The sequence below is a fragment of the Pelophylax lessonae genome (assembly GCF_965119305.1).
Source record: "Pelophylax lessonae genome assembly, chromosome: 9".
Classification (NCBI taxonomy): domain Eukaryota; kingdom Metazoa; phylum Chordata; class Amphibia; order Anura; family Ranidae; genus Pelophylax; species Pelophylax lessonae.
The window spans coordinates 83,215,645-83,240,258 of NC_138776.1; the positions used below are offsets into that span (position 1 = coordinate 83,215,645).

Sequence of the window (24,614 nt, forward strand, 5' to 3'; positions counted from 1 at the left end):
CAGTCTGTGGAAAGGTTTTCCACAAGATTCTGGAGTTTGTCTGTAGGGGTCTGTGTCCATTGAGCCAAAAGAACATGTGTAAGGTTAGGTGCTGATCTTAGATGCAGAGATCTGACCTGCAATTGATTGAATTTGAATTTATTCCAAAGCTGTCAGGGTTTTGTGCCACTTGAGTTCCTCCACACCAAGCTCATTAAACCATGTCTTTATAGACCTGGTTTAGTATACAAGGGCAAAGTCATGCTGGACCAGAAAAGGACCTTCCCCAAATTGTTACCACAATAATGTGTTTGTATGCTTTACACTAAACAATATCCTTATCAGTGGTGGCTGGTGCATTGGGACCCCCCCCCCCCATCCATGTGTCCGGCCCCTTAATCTATATGCAGGGCGCCGGAGGCATGGATTTCAATGGGGTTTATTTATTTATTTATTTTTTAACCATGTGATTGGAGCCAGAGGCTCTAATAGGCTAAAATAAAAGGGTGGGCTCTGCGCCCCAAGCTTGTCAGTTGTGTGACAATAGCGAATGATATTGGTGAAGATTTAACTGATGAACTGTAACTTTAGCTTCTCTTCAGGGTCCAACTTGGCAACCCCATTCTGACCCACTGTGTGTGCTGATCCTTGTCCACTGACTTTCCCTGTTGTGGTCCCCTTCCTGGGCAAACCCCTTGCAAGCTCCCTGGTACTCACGGACACTGTTTTTCACAGGAACCTCTACCACCGCTCCACTGTTAGTTTCTCCTGGACCTCACGGCTCAGCTCCACACTCTGGTCCACTAGGCCGACTGCCTGTGACCATTTTCCAACCTGACAGGAGGAGAGACCGCCGTCCCCCTCCTCCTGGGACCTGGCTTCCCACCCAAAGACATCCTGTCACATGTGCCCTTGGGTTTTATGGTCAATCCCAGGATGCACCACTGTTGTGCCCTCCCACTGGGACTGCCACAAAAGCCTGTGTGTCACTGGCTGGGTTTCCTCCACTGTCCAACAGGCTCCCCTATTGGATACAGTGAGGACACTCCCTCAGACCAAGTGAATTACACCTGGACACATGTAAGAGACCTAACTAGAAAGCCTGCTCCCTGATAAGCAGGAAGGCAACCCAACGCTATAACCTAGCATCTGACTAGGAGGGTGCTACATCAAGAAGCCTAAAAATGATACAGCATGATTCAACACCAGCCAAAACTGTCACCTCTACCTTGGACTGATATCTGTTGACTGAATTTGCTGTTTTACAGTATGTGTGGTACACAGGATAATCAGCATTAAGGTGATGGGAATTGCATCTTTACTGACAGTACGTCCATACAAGGCCACTGGTGACACTAGTGACTAATCTAATCTAAATGAGCTACACGATTTACAGCCCAGTCAAAATTTTGGATAATACAAATGATAATGAAATTGGTTCAGCAACTGCAGATAATGTCCTTCTTAGTGTTATTTTCATCCTTTCAAGTCTGAATGTTGACTTTGCCTAGTATAGTGTCCATAAAAAGGATTCATGGTTTAAGGGTCAGGAAATATTTCTGGTTTTCTCTCCATCAATCTCAACTCCATAAGCATTGTCCAGTACTATCCAGAAGAAATATGAGATCACAGGACATGCCATGAACAAGTAGATGTTTATTAGGGGGGAATTAGCAATCTCTCTAACGTCTAACACCTTTCAGGCCTACTGGGCAAGCCTGATCTTCCCACTAAGGTGTACGTTTAGTAAACTGAGAAGTTTTCTCTCAGTTCAATTCTCGGCAGTTCTCAGAGAAAAAATATCTCCTCTGGCACCCAGTTTAGAAGGCGGAGAACTTCACTTCTCACAGGGTGATCAGAGGAGAAGTTTTTTCTCTGAGAACTGCCGTGATCTCTGTATAACTGGAATGGACTGCCTGTAATCTCACGAGATTTTGTAAGATTACAGGCACTGCTAAGTTTAAAAAGTGAAACTAAAGTTTAAAAGAACTCGTAATGACATGTTCTGACACATGAAAACATATATATACACACACACACACACATGCACGGTATATATACATACAGTATATAAATATATATATATACACATACACACACACACATATATGTATATATATATATATATATATATATATATATATATATATATATATACACATACATACAGTACATACATGCATGCCAATCTGTATGCAATTGCACTGTGTGTTGGCAGATTGCATGCAGATTGTACACCAGACCACAGGCTATCGTTTGTGGTGTGTGGGTGTGGGGACAGTGGGAAGAGTGATCAACACAGGGGTTCTGGCTTGTAGGATAGCTGGAGGAATCCTAGTAGTGTGTGGTAATTGCTAGACTGCTCCCCAACCCTTAGAGTGCATCAGATTGTATGTAAGATTTGTATCTGCCTGTGTGTGGTCAGCCAGCTGGATTGGACTGGAGTCTCCCTCTAGTGGTGACCGAAGGCAGTGCAGGCTGTGAAAGTATTGCAACCAATCTAATTACTTAAGCCCCGTACACACGTACCGATCGTCGGCCGAACGATCGGCCGTCTTTTGTCCCCGGGCTGTCATGTCCGCTGAAAAGTGCAAAAGACTGCACACGAATTTTGTCCGCAGACTGCAGAAGTGATGTCATGTGATGGTTAACTTTCCCTGTGTTTTTTCTTTTATGAGCATGCCCAGTCTTGCAAATCTGCTGTCTGTCGGCCGAATTCTGTACTGACTGGCGAACAATCGGCCGTTCTGGTGTCGGCATACAAACATTTTAATGCTTGCACGACAGATTCTGTTCGGCCGAAAGTGCGCTGTCGGCTGTCAGAAGCATCATACTAACAAGCCTACATTTGGCCGATCGGTCGTCTGCCGAATCTTTTCTGCGACAATCGGTACGTGTGTACGAGCCTTTAGTAGGAATTTTCTTTATTTCCGTTATCCCCTTGTACTGCCCAGTCACGATTCATCACGTCTCGTTTAGCTAGTCGCCGTGGGCGTGGTTGAATCGTGACAGATTGGTTTCCTCCCACACTCCAAAGACATGCTGGTAGGTTAATTGGATCCTGTATAAAAAATTGGCCCTGCTGTGTATGTATGTGAGTGATGCCTCGTACACACGTACCGATCGTCGGCCGTAAATATTCGGCCGACGACCGATCGGCCGATTGTATGCTTGTTAGTATGATGCTTTCGACAGCCGACAGCGCATTTTCGGCCGAACAGAATCTGTCCTGCAGGCATTAAAATTTTTGTTGGCCAACACCAGAACGGCCGATTGTTCGCCAGTCAGTACAGAATTCGGCCGACAAACAGCAGATTAGCAAGACTGGGCATGCTCAGAAAAGAAAAAACACACGGAAAGTTATTCATCACATGACATCACTTCTGCAGTCGGCTGTTGTTGGCTGACAAAATTCATGTGCAGTCTTTTGCAGTTTTCAGCGGACAGGACAGCCCTGGACAAAAGACGGCCGATCGGTACATGTGTACGAGGCATTAGGGACCTTAGATTGTAAGCTCCTTGAGGGCAGGGACTGATGTGAATGTGCAATGTATATGTAAAGCGCTGCGTAAATTGACTGTGCTATATAAGTACCTGAAATAAAAAAAATATATATATGTATATATACATACATACACACCAGTACATACAGTATATATATATATATATATATATATATATACACACAGATATATATGTGATTGTATAGTTAATGTGTTTCTAACCTGCTGTTGATGTATATTTCACTGCAGTAGGGAGAGTTTTTACTTTCACTTTTGGGCACGGGGACATTCACAGCAGAGATCTCCTATTTCTTCCTGCTATCTCCACCTCTGAGCTGGAGAAGTAGGAAGAGGAGATCTTCAAAGAGAAGCACAGTGATCAGGTGACATCATGTGCTTCTAAACTGGCCGTTTCTATTGCAGTGAATGCAAGCTGTTTGTGTACTGAGATGAGAAGAGAAGACTATGTTCTCCACTACTCTTCTCAGTATTTTAAACCTGCAATGCTCTGAGACAAGCCGTGATCATCCAGATCTCGGCTTATCTCAGTTTACTAAACGTACACCTAAACTGTTTATGGAAGGACACCACTTACAAATCAAGACATTTCCAACCTTTAACCACTTAAGCCCCGGAAGATTTTACCCCCTTCCTGACCAGGGGGTATTTTGCGATTCGGCACTGCGTAACTTTAACGGACAATTGCGCGGTCGTGCAACGCTGTACCTAAACGAATTTGGCGTCCTTTTTTTCCCCACAAACAGAGCTTTCTTTTGGCGGTATTTGATCACCTGTGCAATTTTTTGATCACGCGCTATAAACAAAAAAAGAGCTTAAATTTTGCAAAAATAGCAATATTTTTCCCTATTTTTAATATGAAATTCCCCCCAAAAAAATGTAAAAATCAAAATTTTTTAACATTTTCGGCCAATTTGTTTTATGCTACCTATGTTTGGTAAAAAAAATCGCAAAAAGCGTATTTTGATTGGTTTGCGCAAAAGTTATTGCGTTTACTAACTAAGGGAAAGATTTTTGTCATTTTTGTTGTTTTTTTTTTTAACGCGTAATGGCGGCGATCTGCGATTTTTTTTGCGGTACTGCGACATTGTGGCGGACAGATCGGACCCTTGACTGACATTTTTGACACTTTTGGGGTTACCAGTGACATTTCTACAGTAATCAGTGCTATATATATGCACTGTTACTGTAAAAATACACTGGTAGTGAAGGGGTTAACTTTATTTGAGAGGAAGGGGCTGTGTGTGTCCCTAGGGGCGTGATTCTAACTGTGATTGGCTGGGGCTTCAGCTGTATGCAGAGTGATCAACGGATCTACATAGTAGATCCATATGATCATCTCTCATACAGAGGGGAGAATGACAGGCAGCTTGTTTACCCAAGCTGCCTGACTTTCTCCCTCTCCCCCGCCGATCGCAGAGTGGCCGGCGGACATCGGGTCCGCCGGTCACACGCGCGTGGGGGTCCGTGACCACGCGGGAGCGGGCCTCCGGCGGCGCGCGCTCGCTCCCTAGACCCTCACAAGCTAGTGACGTAGCCCTACGTCACTTTGCCTGTGAGGGGCTGACCGCCGCCGTAGATAGTCGCGCGGCGGTCGGCAAGTGGTTAAAGATATCCTGGTTTACTTTGCTGACTCCTGCTCTGACATCAGAAACTGATGAACCAGGGAATATGCAGTAGCCTTAGAGGATAGGAGAGAAGGAATATTTTCCCACTGTTGGAGCAAGATGGACAATGATTTATGAGGGTTTTTTTTATTTTCCTTTGGATCAAATGTAGGTACAAGGTTCTGTTTAGGGAGGATTTCCATGACTGTTTGAATTTGGTGGTCCTTTTTCAACCTGACTATGTTACTATAAGTGCATTAAAGTGTTACTAAACCCAGAATCCTGCATTCATTATATCTGGTCTCCCGCAGTACGCAGGACATGGAAATGCAATTAGTTTAGTAAATATAAACTGCTAAATACCATTTTTCATCAGCAGTTAGAGCAGTCTTGTGACTTCTATCAGTGCCTGGTTAAAGCTTGTAGGAGGAATTTTCATTCTGCAATGACTGTCCTATAGGGCTGCAGGATCCCGTCTGGACAGTGCTGATTAGCCTAGTGCTGATCACATGCACCCTCCCAGGAAAAAATAAACTTCCTAGCAATACACACCAAACTGAGCATGTGCAGCTTGTCCCCTAGCCTCTGTACTATCAGCAGATGGATTGGGGACTGTGGGAAGGTCATGATCACACAGCCTTTTAAAACAATGCAGAGGATTAACCCTTTAGGTTCCACAGTGAGTATAAAAAGCATGCTTTACTGCATCTACAGTACAAACTGATTTTACTGTTGCGGGTTTAGTAACACTTTAACTTTATTGCTCAGTAAGGGTCATTTCACACCTGTCTGTTCCGCCGACAGACTCCGTTCTGTCGGCGGAACAGCGGGGATAGATCCACCGATCCCTGCTGAGCAGGCGGATGACAACTCCATCTTTGCTCTGTGTGCGGAGACAGAGCCGTCAGATCCCCGCTGTCCTCTAAGGGGGAATCAGATGAGAACGGACCGCCTGTCCGTTCTCATCCGATCACATCCGATCCGCCAGATGGATGGAAAATAGGGTTTCCATCTGTCAAGATTTCACAGACAGGATCGGACCGGATGGCAGCGGGTGTCAGCGGAGATGTCTCCACTGACATCCGCTGCCCCATAGGGATGCATGGAGGATCCGATCAGGTCCGCCTGAAAGGGGCCTAAGGCTTCTTTCAAGCATACAGTCATGATGACTTCTAATCCTTTGTGTAGAAACAGAAAACATTTATATTAGGTAACAAGAACACATGGTAATGGCTTCTCCTGGTATTGAGATCAAAGTTCAACCTGCCCATTCAAGATTCTACTGCTTTTAGTACAGTAAACCCCCGCTCCATCGCGGTTCAGTTTTTGCGGTCCAGGTATATCGCGTTTTTTTTTGTAATGTTATTTTAAATCATTAAAAATGAAATATTTTTGTGTTTTCCATAGCTCTTGCTCTGTCTCTCAGTATCTTTTATGTGTTTAAATCATTTTCTATTGTTTTAAAAGTGTGTTTAAAAACCTTAAAATGCTTTTACACGTACAGTGACAGTAAAAAAACATGCCTACAATGCATTTTAATAGGGTTTTTCTATTTCGCGGATTTTCACTTTTCGCGGCTGGGTCTGGAACGTAACCCCCGCAATGGAGGGGGGTTTACTGTACATCATTTAGCTATGTAGGTATAAACCTTGATCATAGAATAGACCTATTATTAGATAGAACATTTAAATTAAATGGAATAGGAGTTAGGAAGTCCCAAAATAATGTAAAGTATTTTCAAAACAGTTTAATAGTATCCTATAAAAGACATTAGCTTGATGTATATAATTGTAGCAACATGTACATAGTTAAAATGCTTAGTAGATACAAATCCAGAACATGTTTAGAGGCACTTGTGGGTCTTGCAGCGGAGATAAAGCAAAACAGCGGGAGAAAGATGGACTGAGCTTCATCGGCAATCAAAACGACGCTGTTTTCATTTATCTCTGCTGCAACATATGTGAGTGTGAGTGTCACAAGCCCCCTCCCTCCAATCTCCTTGTGGTGCCCCCAAACCTCACATAATACCACAGTGCCCATGGCAGCCGCCCCTCCTGCCCACCCGTTGTCCTGCTTGGCACTGCATAATTAGTAGATATACACTATATATGTGCATTGGGCAGCCATTCTTGCTCATTATAAATGCAGGTTCTGCTTCTTACTTACTGCATAGCTGTTGCGTTTTTTCTTTCTCCTTGCAAAATAGTTTGCCATAGACGGTTCGTTTTTTTTACATTCAGCCAGATTCCTACACACACACAAACAAACAAGGTGGATGGAGGAATCTCACCACGGGGATGTTGTATTCTGACAGCAGGACCCAACACTGATCAGCAGCTGCAGCTGCTGATCAGGAAAAATTTCCCAACATGTCCCTTCGACATAAGTCGATCAAACAATTGACTTCTGTTGATCAGGGGTGGCCAAACACTGTTGAAAAGTTTGATCAGTGTGTGGCAAGTTTTAGTCTATGAGTCAGCTGATTCAGTGAGTAGAACACAGTACTGTTTGTCTTGTATCTTATGCTAACAGGACAGATTTGCGCAGAGCCTCCTAGTCCAACCTTTCCCAACCAGGGCTCCATAGAATCCTAGATTTCCTCCAGAGTTTGCTAGGGGTTGCTTGTGCAATAGGCAATTTCTGACTCCCAGATAAGTAACCACTGACATCTTACAAAGCAGGAATGTTGGTCCTACATTGTACATGGTGACCTCACTGCTGTAACCACTGGCCAGAGCACCACGTGGAAGAAGCAAGTGATAAGGTAAGTAAAAGTCCTTTTTATGGGCACTCTAGGCAAAAATTAGCATGTATTCTTTGTAGTACTGATGGAGCCCCACTGCAAAGATAGTTTGTTCAGTTCCCTGGAGTACAGCTTTAAATAAGAAAGAAAAATATGGGAGATTTGGCTTAAAAAAAATATGAAAGTCATATAAAAAAAACTTTGAGTTTAACAATGTACATACTACTAGGAATAGACCATGTTTCTCTTTAAAACATTTTTGTCCAGCTGTACTCAGTAATGCAGCAGGCCATCAAAGATCAATCCGCTATGGTTGTCATATGATGTTCGAGTATCTCTGTGATTTATCTTCCCCGCAATTTACTCTTCAAGTTTCTGTGGATTAGATCATTGCAATTGCTTCTAGGTGCAATTTTTTTCTTTTTGTTGATGGAATACAATGACTAACATTCAATGTTTATATTGCTCATCCCTGGGCAAATACAGATGGTATATCTACTCTTAGGCTAAATTTACACTTGCAGTTGGGGGGGCAGTAAAAACAGGCAGTTGAGCAACATTTTTAGTGTGGCCACTCTCAACCACCTTTCCCCCCCCCCCCCCCTCTGCCCAAGCTGCAAAAACAGCCAGATGAGGTTGTATGCATGCCGAGGCCGTGATGCTTTGCTTTATGGCAAAGCAAAAATCATACCCCAGTCACAATCGGCAGGCCATTCTATACCCTGCAACCGCATGCAATGCACAGTTATGGTGCAGTGGTGTGCGCTTCTAGAGGTTATTGTAAATGAGGCCTTTTTTTTTTTTTTTTTTTCTAAAGCCCGTGGTGTGTGAAACACACTCAAAAGACTTACACCCGGTGCATAAAAAAGTGCACACACGTAAACGTGGACACACAAAAAGTGCACAAGGCGTACACATGGCCCTCCTCCGAAGAGGAAGGGCCCTGACCCCGATCCCCCGGGGCGCGAAGCTCCTGACAGGGACTGAAGTACTCACTTTGGTCCACCCAGCCGAAGCCGGGCAGACCCCATTCTTCAGGGGGACTGCCGAAACAGCCCACCCCGAGTACTAGGTGGGGCTCCCCCGAAGGGAGACCCCATGGTAGAGGGCGAACTAAGCCAAAAGGCCATATCCACCCCCTCCCAAGACTTACAGGGCAGGCCCGAGGACCTACGCCATCAAAGTCGTGCAAAAGTGCTCAACCAAAAGGGACAAACGTGACACACAACAAAGAAAAACAGAGTGGGGAAAAGGGAAGTGGAGAAGTGCTGGGTAGTGCCTAAGTGCAAGACCTCGGCCAGGAATAAAAAATTCCTCTGGTGTTGGCCAAAAGGCCCACCCCAAAAGGCAGGTGCTTGAAAAAGTGTGATGGTGCAGTGACCAAAGTGCCACAAAAACTCAGGTGAGCTGCCCCTCACCAGTGAGATTGAGGCACCCCTGGGCTGCCACCCCAGGGGCACGTACACCACTGGCTTTTTCGGTCTCAGCCCCTGGCCAGACCCAGTGTAGCCCTTCCTGTCAGGAGGCCAGGAATGCAGACAGCTCGGGGAGAGCCCAACCTCAAGGTATAGAAAATGGCCCCCTTCTAGCCAAATTCACCCAAGAGGAAGGGCCCTTCCCCTAACCATCCGCACTCCCACCAATTACATCCAGGAGCAGTACTAACTGTGGTCGCCCGGCTTTCCCACTCCCTTCAAACTGACAGGGGCGGACCCATTCAAATCATTGTAAATGAGGCCTTAAGCTTCATGCACAGGGCCACAAGGGGACCTTACGGCATTATTCAAGAGGTTTTTTTTTCTAACCAGGAATCACAGGTGCAGCACACAGCTCATTGCCAGCAATCTGTCAAAATTATTGGCTTAAACATTGCAGCCTCTATAGGCCGATACATGTGCAGCAACTGAGCATTACTTGTGTACAGGGGCTAATGTGCTGCCTGATCGCAGACTGACATTTTTTTTAGGTTATTCTAGTACTGTATATTTAAAACAAGACCAGAGTGTTGTAGAACAAGCCGTACAGTAACGCAAACAAACAGGTAGGTACTGTGTACTCTTGGAACTCAACAGATTGACTCAATAGAAATGTCTTAGACTTAGTACTATGGATGGCGATTTCTGTATGAGGGGTTAGGACTGTCTACATGTTCATTCACTATTGTTTATGTGAGTGTGATACTTGTGTTTTAACACAAAGCAGAATAGGAATGCAGAAAACACACTTTTTTTTTGTTATGTGCCATTGCCAATTAGCAGAAAAAAATCAGCTGTTTTGATGCCTACTAACAAAACTCCAATTCTGTATAAGGGCTCTGTGCCTGGACACTGCAGGTAATCATTCAACACATTTGCACCAATGCTAAATTGAAAGTATAATTTATTTTTATTTTTTTTGTAAATCTTAGATTGAGTATCAAATAGTTAGAAAAACCCTGTCATTTTGTTTAACCTCCCTGGCGGTATGATTCTTTTGGATTTTAGGTGCTGAAAGCGGTACCATTATTTTGCATGTAATTCTTGTGAATGAGCTGCCCAAACCAACTGTATACATTATATATATATATATATATATATATATATATATATATATATAAATAATATATGTATACAGTTGGTTTGGGCTGCTCATTCACAAGAATTAGGTATATATATATATATATATATATATATATATATATATACATACGTATATATATATATATATATATATATATATATATACACATATATACATAAAAAGTACAGTAAAACTGCAGGAAAGGGCACTGGGGGGCAAACTAATATGATTTTTTTTTTTTTTTTTTTGAACTGTATCAGTGTGTTTGGTGTGTTTTTACATTTGAATTTGCCGCCGGTTCCACCCCCCTGCGAACGTCACGTCGCAGGAGATGGAAGCCGGGGCACGGAGACGATCGGGAGGAAGAATCGCCGCTAGACACCGCCGGGCACATCGCTGGATCCCGGGGACAAGGTAAGTAACCCTGCTTACAGGATCCAGCGATGCTTCTGGCGGTACCCCGAGTGTGGCTCGGGGTTAACACTTTTGGCTCTGAAATTTAACCCTGTGTCACGCTCGGGAATACCGCTAAGAAGGTTAATAGTGTCCCAGTGAAATACATTCTTCTTAGTTGTCACAGAAACAAGTGTCCCCATTGGAAGATTCCCCCTACTTTTCCTGTTCTGTTCCTAATTTTTTTTGGTTTCAGCAGTAGTGACAATGATCACCAAGACAACACTGAGGGTACATCTTCCTAGGAGGGACACAAACGGCACTACAAAACCTGACAGGGGATCTAACCCCTTGCCACTGTATCAAAAAAAATAAAAGTTGTTATTCCCGTTATACAGTTTTAAATATGGAAACGGATACCTATCTACAGAGACCTGTTGAATGTTACATTCCTTAAATAGAGAACCATTGAGTGTCAAAGTGCCCTTTTTGAGGAAGGGCAGGGAGGGGTAGAGCCAGGGCCGCTGATGGGGGGCCATCGGTCCGCCTGTAGGGTGCCTGGGCACACAGGGGGCCCAGATAGAAGGAGGATTGGTGGAGCAGAAAAGGAACAAAGCCCTCCGTGTCACCCAGCAACTAAAAGATGGTTTCTCCCCCTCTCCCTCCCACTGGCTTCCAGTTGTTGGGTGAGAGACACGGCGGGCCGGATTTAGGGGGTGCTGGGGTGGGTTGCGCCAACCCAGATTTCAGTTCTGCCCCCCTGGCCGCTGCCTAGCTCCTCCCCCCACCCCTGCTCTTGCCCGCACGGGGGGGGGGGGGGAGTTTGGTGGTGGCACCCCTTGGGGGGAGGGGGGGGTCAGTCAGGTAGGCTGTACAGGGCCCCATGATTTCTAATAGCGGCCCTCGGTAGAGCAAAGATTCTGTTTTTTAAAACCATTGGCCTCCTGTCATAAGACCTGTATTACATTCTGTGGTTTGTGGTTTTGCAATGCATAATTATTCTATGTGTATTTTTTTGTCATTTTGAAAACATCCCTCAAGCATCTGCCTTTGGGTACAGTAAGAGCCCACTAACTTGTTTGGGGTGCATTAATGCACATTTTTGTGCATTGTGTTAGGACAGCCCATTAAAATGAATAAGATGCCAACTCCCCTCAACATGCTGAAAATCAGATGTGATCCTTTTTTTTTTTTTTGCACAAAACTGGACAAAATGCCCCCATTTGTCTTAATAAATGCATAGTTCCATGTTTCATTTCTATCCATACTCTGATGCTCCAGCAATCAGCTTGGAAACTGCAAGCCATTTACCAGGGACACCATGCAGCTTAGGCCCCATGCACACTGGGCTTGCCTAGCTCTTCAAAACGCCTTTCTCCTGGCAGCAAAAAAAATGCACCCAAAGTGTTTAGGCACAAAAAAGCGCATCAAGCTTTGGCCATTTATTCATTTCATTGTCCAGAATATTTATTTATTCTGGTCATTGAAGTGAATGAACACCCAAACGCTTGATAAGCCTAGAGCTTAAGCACGCTTAAATGCGTTTAGGTGCATCATCCGATTTTTCTGCCAAAATGCTGCTGCTCCTGAACGTGACGGCAGTAGTTTTTTTTCTGCCTCTAAATGCCTATGTGTGTATGGACATATAGGCTAACATTGAGGGGCATTTAAGGGCAGAAAAAAAAAAATACAAGACGCCTCTAAAAGTGGCGTTTAAACTACCCAGTGTGCATGAGGCCTAAGGGTGTCACTCAGCCCCCCACACCCAATACCAAATATGTATTGTGATTGCAAAATCAGACTAAAGCCTGGTACACACATTACATTACTTTTTATCAGCCCAGCAGCAAACAGCAGCTCGCGAGGAGGTCCTTGCACTTACTATTTGATGTTAATACTGCGATCTCCCTGCTGTGCTATTGTGTTCTGACAGGGGGAACACCAGTGCTGATTGCTGGATGACCTCAAAATGGAAAGAAGGCAAACATAGTACTATGTATGCATTTGATGATGTAGATGTGTTATTTGGCTGTTTAATGTTAATAGAGTAATTCTAGGGTGAACTTTTGCTTTTTTAAACTGAAGGGTTCTCCGCTGCATCTACAGACAGACCACAGCTAACCATTGCCAGGATACAGGGCCATCTTACCGAATGGGCAAGCTGGGAAGTTGCCCGGGGGCCCCACCTGCCCAGCGACCCAGCCAAAACCAAGCATTAGCCCAGACTCCGGTGTGCATCCTGCCACCGAACTTAGCAGGTGGCAAGCGCCTGTTGGCCCTGCGCTGCGGTCAGGCCACTTGGGCCGTGGAGGAGGAGCCCATAACTGCAGGAATGCCTGTCCGTCTCCATGGGAACAGGCAAACACAGGACAGTCGATTCTGGCTCCCGTCCGTGTGTGTGTTCACCGGACCCAGCCGCCGAACCTGGAAGCTGTCATTAGCCTGGCACTGCTGTATCAATAAATATCGCCTTATCGATAATTAGCATTTTTATTCTCATGGGTGATTGTTTAGGCAGGGCCCAACTGCACTGCATTGCCCGGGGGCCTATAGTGCTCTAAAGATGGCACTGCCAGGATATTGCTTATAGACAAAGTTAAAGTGCTTTAGTTTATGTGTTGGCATGTTTTTTGGATACATATTAACTATCAACAAATCAATAGTGAAATAGAATTGAAAATAATAGAGCAGTTTAATTATATCATCAGTTGTTTAGGACTAAAAGGATGGTGCAGGATAAAGAAATGAAAATTTAACCAAAGGCAAGACTTATTTTTACATTAGGATATGATGGTGAGGGATTAGAACCACTGTCTGGTTTTTATTGCTGTCTGTGCCCCCATTCGGGAGATCCACTCTTTCTAAATCTCCTAATCACAAATATTACCAGGAATAAAAGTGAGGGTAAATCCATAATTTTTGCCACCAGAACAGGAATAGAGGGGAAATCTTCCAATGGGGACATTTGTTCCTGTGACAAATGTCTAACATTTTCACCTGGCTCTTTCAATTTTTACAAAGCTTGAGGTCATTGTAGCCGTATTACTGCACTTGCGACAGAGACAATTGAGTACTGTCCATGATACTTTTTTTATTTGCACTAACATACAATTTTTCAGGACAAGCTTTCGGGGTATGTCCCCTTCTTCAAGATCCAAGCAGTACTCAAGTAGTATATAGCAATATCCTGGCAGTGCCATCTTGAGAGCATTATAGGCCCCTGGGCAATGCAGTGCACTTGGGCCCTGCCTAAACAATCACCCACGAGAATAAAAATGCAAATTATCGATAAGGCGATATTTATTGGTACAGCAGTGCCAGGCTAATGACAGCTTCCAAGTTCTGCGGCTGGGTCCGGTGGAGTACTGCTTGGATCTTGAAGAAGGGGACATACCCGAAAGCTTGACCTGAAAAATTTTATGTTAGTGCAAATAAAAAAAAGTATCACGGACAGTACTCAATTGTCTCTAATTTTTACAAACAAAGTTTGTCGAGCTGACTGGTGCCCACAAGGCCATCTGGGGCTTGAATTACGACCGATTCAGCATGAACTGTCCAAAATTTGAGCCATGCATGGCAGGCATTAAAGGAGATGTCCCTGGAAAGTTGGAAAGCTATCTTCTCACTTCCTGTTGGATCCACAGAGCAGGAAGTAAAGGGAAATCTCTCTAATGAAACACAAATGGGAAAAATTGACATTGGTTTTATTGCTCCCCTACTATATCAAAATTGAAGAAAAAAGTTTTGGCATAGTTTAAGTATTAGAGGGAACAAACAGACAGCTGGTGTCACTGGTTTAAGCAAATATTATGGTTTTAAATACCACAGTAGAAAGAGTAATAGCATGCAACAACTCAAAGCAAACAATAAAAAATCAACTGTCAGCAGCCTAGGGAAGGTTAATTAATAAAAAAAGTATATCTTTTTTCCACAGTATTCAGTTTCTGTTGGCACAAAGTACATGTAGTACTTTGTCCTATCCTCTTGGGTGACCTGTAATGGTAGCTGCAATATTGGTCAGGGAGCTGGAGACAAGCGCTCGCTACCAAAAAGCAGCAATTTTCTTGCTAGCCCTAGTGTTGGGCAGCCGTTTGCCTAAGGGGGGGGGGGGTGTCCTGTCCAAATTTGCAAACAAAGAGGAAGATGGGACAAAGTAGTACCTGTACCTTGTCCCATCAGGAACTAAATACTGTAAAAAAAAAAAAAGTGATGTTTTTTACTTTGAACTTGAATCTTAGTAGCAGTTATCTGATTTTTCAACATTTTATAAATTGAGGCCAAGTTTAATAGTCGTTTATGGTTGTGTACAAAATGTGAAGAATAGTAAACATTAAAGCTTTATTCTACACTAAACTTTGAAACTAAGCCCCTTAACTTGTCTGTAGGTACCGCCCCTTCTTTGTCGCACCTATGCAAATATCAACTTCCCTGTTAAAGGCTTTGGGCAGAGTACAAGTTCAATTGAACTTCATTACATTAGCCATATTACGAGATACGTATGTGCAGAACATAAGTATATACAAATGAGATTTTTTAAGTATGAAACAAATGAACATAATTCTGAGGGTCCATATATTTTGATTAATATTGTGTAAATCCTGTGCTGTGTATGTATAATTACCTAAATGAGGGGCAGCTAACACATCAGAAGTATACAAAACGTATAACAAAAATAAACTAAAGTGTAGTTCCTTATACGCAATCAAGCATAGCAAAACTATAAACACACTTAATAGATATAATCAATGGTCCGTATAATGACAATAATTCCTTTGTTTATATTTCAGACCATAAGTGAAGCACCAATCCAGTGGGCAGACAGCAAGGCAATGGTGTCCAGATTAGTAGACCACCACCAGTGGAAAAAAATGCAAATTCACCGGATGTAATGGCTACCATAACAGCAAATACGCCTCATCGCTCCCTATGGAAGTCTCTCTGAAAATCACACAGTGGATGGTCTCGCCAATCGTTCAAATCAAGGTCCCACTGAGAATAAATAAGCTCACCCAGAGCCCAAAAGCACTTTCATAGTGTAGTATGGTTTAATTCAACAGTAAAATGCACACAAGGTACAAAAAATTAAAACAAAAAACACGTAAAATTGCTACTGGCAACCCCAAATTGCACAGCAGCAAGACATTAGTGCCAAATGCCACGCCCCATACATATATACAGTATCTCTCAAAAGTGAGTACACCCCTCACATTTTTGTAAATATTTTATTATATCTTTTCATGTGACAACACTGAAGAAATGACACTTTGCTACAATGTAAAGTAGTGAGTGTACAGCTTGTATAACAGTGTAAATTTGCTGTCCCCTCAAAATAACTCAACACACAGCCATTAATGTCTAAACCACTGGCAACAAAAGTGAGTACACCCCTAAGTGAAGATGTCCAAATTGGGCCCAAAGTGTCAATATTTTGTGTGGCCACCTTTATTTTTCAGCACTGCCTTAACCCTCTTTGGCATGGAGTTCACCAGAGCTTCACAGGTTGCTACTGGAGTCCTCTTCCACTCCTTCATGACAACATCACAGAGCTGGTGGATTTATTAGACCTTGCGCTCCTCCACCTTCACCTCCACCACAGATGCTCAATAAGGTTTAGGTCTAAAGATATGCTTGGCCAGTCCATCACCTTTACCCTCAGCTTCTTAAGCAAGGCAGTGGTTGCTTTAGAGGTGTGTTGTGTACATGTTGGCATTCACGGGTAGCTCCCCAGTGCCGGCAGCACTCAAGCAGCCCCAGACCATGACACTACCACCACCATGCTTGACTGTAGGCAAGGCCCACTTGTCTTTGTACTCCTCACCTGGTTGCCGCCACACACACCTGACAACATCTGAACCAAATACATTTATTTTGGTCTCATCAGACCACAGGACATGGTTCCAGTAATCCATGTCCTTCTACTGCTTGTCTTCAGCAAACTGTTTGCAGGCTTTCTTGTGCATCATCTTTAGAAGAGGCTTCCTTCTGGGATGACAGCCATGCAGACCAATTTGATGCAGTGTGTGCGGCGTATGGTCTGAGCACTGACAGGCTGATCCCTTACCCCTTTAACCTCTGCAGCAATGCTGGCAGCACTCTATTTCCCAAAAACACCTCTGGATATGACACTGAACACGTGCACTCAACTTCTTTGGTCGACCATGGCGAGGCCTGTTCTGAGTGGAACCTGCCCTGTTAAACTGTTGGATGGTCTTGGCCACCATGCTGCAGCTCAGTTTCAGGGTCTTGGCAATCTTCCAATAGCCTAGCCCTAGGCCATCTTTATGTAGAGCAACAATTCTTTTTTTCAGATCCTCAGAGAGTTCTTTGCCATGGGGTGCCAAATTGATCTTCTAGTGACCAGTATGAGAGAGTGAGAGCGATAACACCAAATTTAAAACACCTGCACCCCATTCACACCTTGTAACACTAATGAGTCACATGACACCGGGGAGGGAAAAAGGCTAATTGGGCCCAATTTAGACATTTTCACTTAGGGGTGTACTCACTTTTGTTGCCAGTGGTTTAGACAATAATGGCTGTGTCTTGAGTTATTTTGAGGGGACAGCAAATTTACACTGTTATACAAGCCGTGCACTCACTACTTTACATTGTAGAAAAGTGTAATTTCTTCAGTGTTGTCACATGAACAAATATGATAAAATATTTACAAAAATGTGAGGTGTCTACTCACTTTTGTGAGATACTGCATATATATATATATATATATATATATATATATATATATATATTATTTTTTATAAATTATTTAGACAACTCATTTATAAAAAATCCAGCTACAGTTCAACTTTTTATCTTGCAACAATCAAGCCTGTCTTGCTACAAAACTTAAACAATTTGGCTGGAACTGTACACGCTTACCACCCAAATTTAAGACACACATGCTCAGAATGAAGATGATCATACACACTACATCCAATAACAATGGACCAATGCAAAAAATTCATTATCAGACACATAGCTATGTATGACTGTATTGTACAAATGTGCAGAATTGTGAGCACTGCAAACTCCCCAAATGCCATGGAAGAAAAAATGTATTTCAAAGACTTCTCCTCTCTGGATTTGTAAGTCAAAAGTGTAAGCTGCAAATCATGGAAACGCATACCTACTGTACCTACTACCCAAAAAAACAGACGGACAAAGCAACAATAACCTTACATACACAGGCCTTACGTTTCCCCCATCTAATTCAGGGTGGATGTAGTATAGTTATGAGAGGTTTACTATGTTTCCTACACAATAAAGGCAATTTTTGCATCAGGTCACACAGATATTTTTTCAATGCACTACATTTCTACATGTGACAACAAAAACTTTTGATGGTCAAAAGCACTTGTAGTCAATCCCACACTGACCAATAGTCTCAGCTGCATCACGCCCAGTTATGAGATTAGCTTTGTCCACTCGAATTGACCATTTCCATATAAGTACATAGTGAAAAGCAATGAGCTTGCAAAAAACAGCGACCAAATTATACCTTTATAATGAATTTATACTGAAAATAATAAAAATAACTGCTTTTTGGATTCTGTGATTTACCACACTTTGCCTAATTAAATAAACCCAAAGTCATTAACAAATGCGCCCTATCTGACCATTTACTAAGACATATTAGGAGGCAGTGAGCTGTGCTTCAAGAGTTATATAAATCTGAGTGCTGCATTGCTCAGCCTATTCTGCTACTAACAGCTAATACACTGAATGTCAGAGCACCTCCTTCACAAGCCTAGGGAGCTGCAGAGCCTTGTGTAGCTGATGCACTCAATTTAATTATATGTGCCTCTGATTATACAAGCGGTCAGGGTCTCAGGCACTTTGCAGCAGTGCCATTTTATAGAAGGACAAGAGTGCATATTACACAGGTGACTTCATTCAGACAATACACTCTAATATCTTCTGCTTGAAGACACATATGTTAAACAATAAAGCTTGCTTGCTTACAGCAGCTGCAGAGACGGGATGTGCAAAAAACTTCCCTCTGGGATTTCTGTAAATTCAGATCTCACAAAGGACCTGCAAAATAAAGAAATATAGAAATGCATAAAAAAAAAAAATCAAAAAGTTAAATGTTTCATTTTAATTTGGTGTTTTAAACAATGAGGTGTCAGGCTTATCCAAGCTTATTCAGTAAAGATCGATGTGCAGTAAGCAACAGCAACAATCGCCTGCCAGTGTTTAGACTTGATAAAATCTAGTTGCTTGGGGTTTCACTACTTTGGACACCACCAATGCTCTTTGCCTTTTTCTTTTGCAGAATTCTTCTTTATTACCTAATGAAGAATTTTCTAGCATGCTTATAGTTAAGAAAATCTTTCACAAGAATGCAAGAATGACAGTTAGTGAGAGACCTGTCCACTTCTAGATCATCCACCATTGGCATCTATCACAACTATCCTTACCAACTTGCCCGAAGCTCTGTTATAGCACACACAATGAAGGATCATGCCTATGGTAAAATTCCAACCATTATATTTTGTAAAAGAAATACACATAAAGCTAGTAAACTAAAACATACTGCTAATAAATTCACATAGAAGACATTCTCTTGAGCAATGCACTAACACATCATGCATGCAATATTAACCTGGAAGTCAAGGCTTGACAGTAGTACATAAAATCATACAGTGAAGTAGTAAATGCTTACAGCCCCTTACAGTGAGATAACATCAGGAAGGAAGGTGCGAGGGATAGTCTTGGCATTTTCACATAAGGCATTGTCTTTGGTACAAGTACACCAGGTTGGGCATTTTGACTTGATTGGCTTTCTCCCTTCAGTCTTGTTTATTAGCAAAATAGCAAAGGAGATGCAAAGGAAGATGGCAATCCTTTTAGGTGGTCTTCTACCATTCCCCATCCTCCAGGTATTCGGTGACTGCAGCCAGTAAGACGAATAGCCCAAACCATGAACAGCAACTATTCTAAGGCCAATGCAAGGATCTCCTTCTTCTTTCTTCTTAGCTACTGGTTTGCTGCGAAAGACCTGCAGCTTTATCAGAAAGCAGTGTGTGTATGTGTGTGTGTGTGTGCGCACAGGGGGCAGTGAGAAGACTAGAGCTGTGCTGTGTGATGGGGAATGTCCCACTGCCTTGCATTAGGAGCAAGAACAAGGGACACATGCATTGCCATGTAAATATCAAGCTCACACGGCAGCAGAATGCCAAGTGATGTCATTTAGAAAATGCACAGCCTGCTGATTTCAAAGGGAGGCCCTTTCCTTGTGAACCAAAAATAGTACAGCATTATGTCTTGCCGGGGCTGAGAGGAGGGGAGGGAATTCATCATTTTCACTGAATCCGTTCACGGTGAAATCCTATGGGAACCTTTTCTTATGTATTTTAGGACATTGAGCAGAGAAGACAGAGTAGGTAGTAGGTAGTCTCTGCTCTAGGGTACCCACAGATGCAAGATACATGCCCATGAATGGGGCATACAGCATCTGCCATTTATGTCACCCCACAGTGACATATAAATTTATAATTTTATAAATTATTATCAATTTATCAATTTTAATTTTTTTTCTTCAGCATAGCATAAAACACCTCTGTACAATGGAGCAGTTTTCAAAGCCAAAACGGGTACATCCACATAAACAAAGAAATACACAGAAATTCGTCAAAGTGTTGATCTCTGTTGCGAGAGCAATCTGATATATTGAAAAATTTACTTAAATGCACGTAGAGTTCTCTCACTCTATGGAATTCAGATAATGAACCAGTGTCTCCATATACAGTATCTCACAAAAGTGTGTACACCCCTCACATTTTTGTAAATATTTTATTAATCTTTTCATGTGACAACACTGAAGAAATGACACTTTGCTACAATGTAAAGTAGTGAGTGTACAGCTTGTATAACAGTGTAAATTTGCTGTCCCCTCAAAATAATTAAACACACAGTCATTAATGTCTAAACTGCTGGCAACAAAAGTGAGTACACCCCTATGTTAAAATATCCAAATTGGGCCCAATTAGTAATTTTCCCTCCCCGGTGTCATGTGATTTGTTAGTGTTACAAGGTCTTAGGGGAATGGCGAGTAGGTGTGTCCCCCACTCCCTCCTCAACATGGCACCTCATGGTAAAAAACTCTCTGAGGATCTGAAAAAAAGAATTGTTGCTCTACATAAAGCTGGCCTAGGCTAAAAGAAGATTGCCAAACCCTGAAACTGAGCTTCAGCACGGTGGCCAAGACCATCCAGTGTTTTAACAGGACAGATTCCACTCAGAACAGGCCAAGCCATGGTCGACCAAAGAAGTTAAGTGCACGTGCTCAGTGTCATATCCAGGGGTTGTCTTTGGGAAATAGACGTATGAGTGCTGCCAGCATCGCTGCAGAGATTAAAAGGGGTGGGGGGTCAGCCTGGCAGTGCTCAGCCCATACGCTGCACTCTGCATCAAATTGGTCTGCATGGCTGTCGTCCCAGAAGGAAGCCTTTTCTAAACATGATGCACAAGAAAGCCCGCAAACAGTTTGCTGAAGACAAGCAGACTAAGGACATGGATTACTGGAACCATGTCCTATGGTCTGATGAGACCAAGATAAACTTATTTGGTTCAGATGGTGTCAAGTGCGTGTGGTGGCAACAAGGTGAGGAGTACAAAGACAAGTGTGTCTTGCCTACAGTCAAGCATGGTGGTGGAAGTATCATGGTCTGGGGCTGCATGAGTGCTGCCGGCACTGGGAAGCTACAGTTCATTAAGGGAATAATGAATGTCAACATGTACTGTGACATACTAAAGCAGAGCATGATCACCTCCCTTCGGAGACTGGGCCAGAGGGCAGTATTCCAACATGGTAACGACCCCAAAAACACCTCCAAGATGACCACTGTCTTGCTAAAGAAGCTGAGGGTAAAGGTGATGGACTGGCCATGCATGTTTCCAGACCTAAACCTTATTTAGCATTAATTGGGCAGCTCCATGATGTCGCCATAGAGAAGTGGAAGATGACTTCTGGGGCAACCTGTGAAGCTCTGGTGAACTCCATGCCCAAGAGGGTTAAGGCAGTGCTGGAAAATAATGGGCCTACGCAAAATATTGACACGTTGGGCCCAATTTGGAAGTTATAACGTAGGGGTGTACTCACATTTGTTGCCAGCTGTTTAGACATTAATGGCTGTGTGTTGCGTTATTTTGAGGGGACAGCAAATTTACACTGTTATACAAGCTGTACACTCGCTACTTTACATTGTAGCAATGTGTAATTTCTTCAGTGTCATCACATGAAAAGATATAATAAAACATTTATGAAAATGTGAGGGGTGTACTCACTTTTGTGAGATACTGTATGACACCTTGCCAAAATACTTATTTTCCCCAAAATGTAAGTAAATCCTCCAGGATGAGCAAGAAGAAGCAAGAAAACTAGCATAGGGTAAGGGTAAGTGCAGGAATAGCCGGACAACAGGGCGTAAGAGAGAAAAAAAAGTGGTGGGTGCAAGGGGCGCATAATACAGCTGAGACCTCTGGTTCAAGGAAATTGTAGAGCAGCCGAGGTTTAGAGTAATAAACTAATAAGGAATACCTTTTACACAGAAAGTACTGTCTGAGTGACCACGGAGGGTATGAATGTTTTCCTGGGAGTACTGGAAAACGTGTCAATAATACCATGTTTTGCGAAACTGTTCCTCTTTCCCTTTCAGGCATTCCATCTCATTAAGCTCATTTACCACAGCTATCCACTGGCCAACTGTCGGGTCCTTACTCTACCATTTTTGTGGGATACAGACTTTAGCGGCATTACACAGGTGGATCAGGAGGGATCTCTTGTATCTACGCCTTGAGAGTGGTGTAAGTAAGCATATCTCTGGTCCGTCCTCTAAAGAGATATCCTTAAGTTTAAAGGTCAAATTCCAAATCGTATCCTAGAGGGGATGTATATGGGGGGGGGGGGGGTTGCTGTCCAAAAGATATGCATAAATGTATAGCCAGCCTCTTGGTTTCTACTTGAGATGAAGGCACAGTGAGCAAAACACAGCATATGTTTCTCTCTGTTTCCAGTCCAAATCTCGTTCTCACTTCTGTAAGAAGGTCGCTACAAAGCCCTCAAGTGGCTTATTAATAGAGTGTGTTGTAGGGGGGAAGGATTTTAACAATGTTTCTAATTTTCAGCCCCTGATGTAGTCTGTTAAACTGAAATTAGTTCAAGTACTGACTTATTTGAATAGCTTGCCGAAAATCTAGTGGGGGGGGGGGCAGCATGCCCCTAATTTCCTCTATTGGGCACAATCAGTCCCTACAGATAAAATGGTGAATTCTGAATTGATTGGTCAGAAGAAAGGCCTTAAACCTACCATCCCTAAAACCCAAACAGGGAACTCTTGAGCACCAATCACTGGTGCCATGAAAGTGGGAGCTGAAAAGGAGGACATAAGACACCCTGCTTTGGCCAAGACAAAGAGAGTGTAGTGCCTATCAAGGGGTGGGATTTATTATTGGGTGGCAGGCCAAGGTCTTCCATGCAAGGGTCTTAAACGGGAGTTGGGACCTATCCTGCTTCATCCTCACCCAGCCATTCTCTGATGCGTGCTTAATCCAATCCAAGGTTCTCATTAGGTGTACAGCGTAATAGTATTTGATCAAATCCGGGAATCCAATATCCCTGCTCTCTTTTGGCAAGGTCAGAAGATATTTGTTTAGTTTTATAACCCCATAGGAAGTTTGAGAATTCTGCCTTTACAACTCTGAGAAATGAGTGCCGTATGGCCACCAGGAGGGCCTGGAAAAGATACAACAGTCTCGCTAAAACGTTTTTCCCAGACCAAGTAAAAGACTGTCGGTGCCAGCGTTTAAGATCTGCTTTTTGTTGCTGCCAAGCAAGGAAGAATATTTTCTCTAAAGAGGGACAGGTTAATGTAGATGCCCAGTTATTTTGTTTGATTACGAGCCCACCCAACAGTGCTATGGATAATTACCCATTTTCTTTGTGTTCATTAAAAATATACACAAAGACATACACAAATGCACCTGGCAGAGAAATGTAGCAAAAAAAAAGCTATAGCTTTTACCTTAAAAAAAAATGTTTGTGAAATTTATAAGTGGTGCAGGGACTATCTGCAAAAAAATACTGTATAGTCTAGTATAGATGGTGCATGGAGCAGCACTAATGTTTAGGGTGGTATGCGCCCACGGGTTAATACCATAAACTCAAGAAGTCTGCGCTCCGGGAATCCGTTCCTGGCCACATACTGCCCTAAATGTTAGTAGCACTTAGTGCACTATACAGTCACAGCAGATTTCAACCTCTCATGGAGTTTTACAGTCTGCTGGCCGTGAGGCTGGACAGTGCACCTACACCTTTTATTTGCACCTACGGTAAATGCTGGGGTCTCTTGCACCGGGGCTAAACACCCAATGTGCCTGGAGTCTAACACTGCCAGGGGGGCTGGAGCAGTTGCAGCAAGTTTTTTTTAACCACATGAATAAAAGGTGAGTAATGTCAACAAGAATGTTATAGATTATTTCAGCTGTTGGTACAAACTTTTCATGGCAGTTTAAAATTTTCCATAAGCACTGTTTTTTGAAAGTATCATTTGTCACGACAAATTCATGTGTCGGATGCGTGGAGCAATTTAGTTTAGCCTATGTCCATGCCTTAGGACAGTGGTCCTCAACCCTGGCCTACAGGGCCCACTGACAGGCCAGATTTTAGGTATTACCTTGGGGAGATGCAGACTAGAGTACTGCAATCACTGAGCAGCAAATGATATCACCTGGGATGTATTTCTTTCAAATCTTTTTATTGGAATTTTATAAATGCATACATGTAAGTAACATATATCAAACTTTGGCTAC

At 43.0% G+C, this 24,614-nt stretch overlaps 1 protein-coding gene across 2 annotated transcripts in view; it reads right to left on the reverse strand.

Annotated features, from left to right (window-relative positions):
* Positions 1 to 20,034, reverse strand: part of LGI1 (leucine rich glioma inactivated 1) — a 70,913-nt gene extending 50,879 nt beyond the window's left edge. The window contains exons 1-2 of one of the 2 annotated variants that reach the window (XM_082267586.1): positions 19,478 to 20,034; positions 18,765 to 18,836 (exon numbers count right to left, since the gene is read on the reverse strand). In XM_082267586.1, the coding sequence (XP_082123712.1) occupies positions 18,765 to 18,836; positions 19,478 to 19,677 (272 nt within the window). In that variant the 5' untranslated portion in view covers positions 19,678 to 20,034. The remainder of the gene's footprint in view (positions 1 to 18,764; positions 18,837 to 19,477) is intronic. The other variant, XM_082267587.1, reaches the window with a different exon arrangement.
* Between the last annotated feature and the right edge of the window lie 4,580 nt (positions 20,035 to 24,614).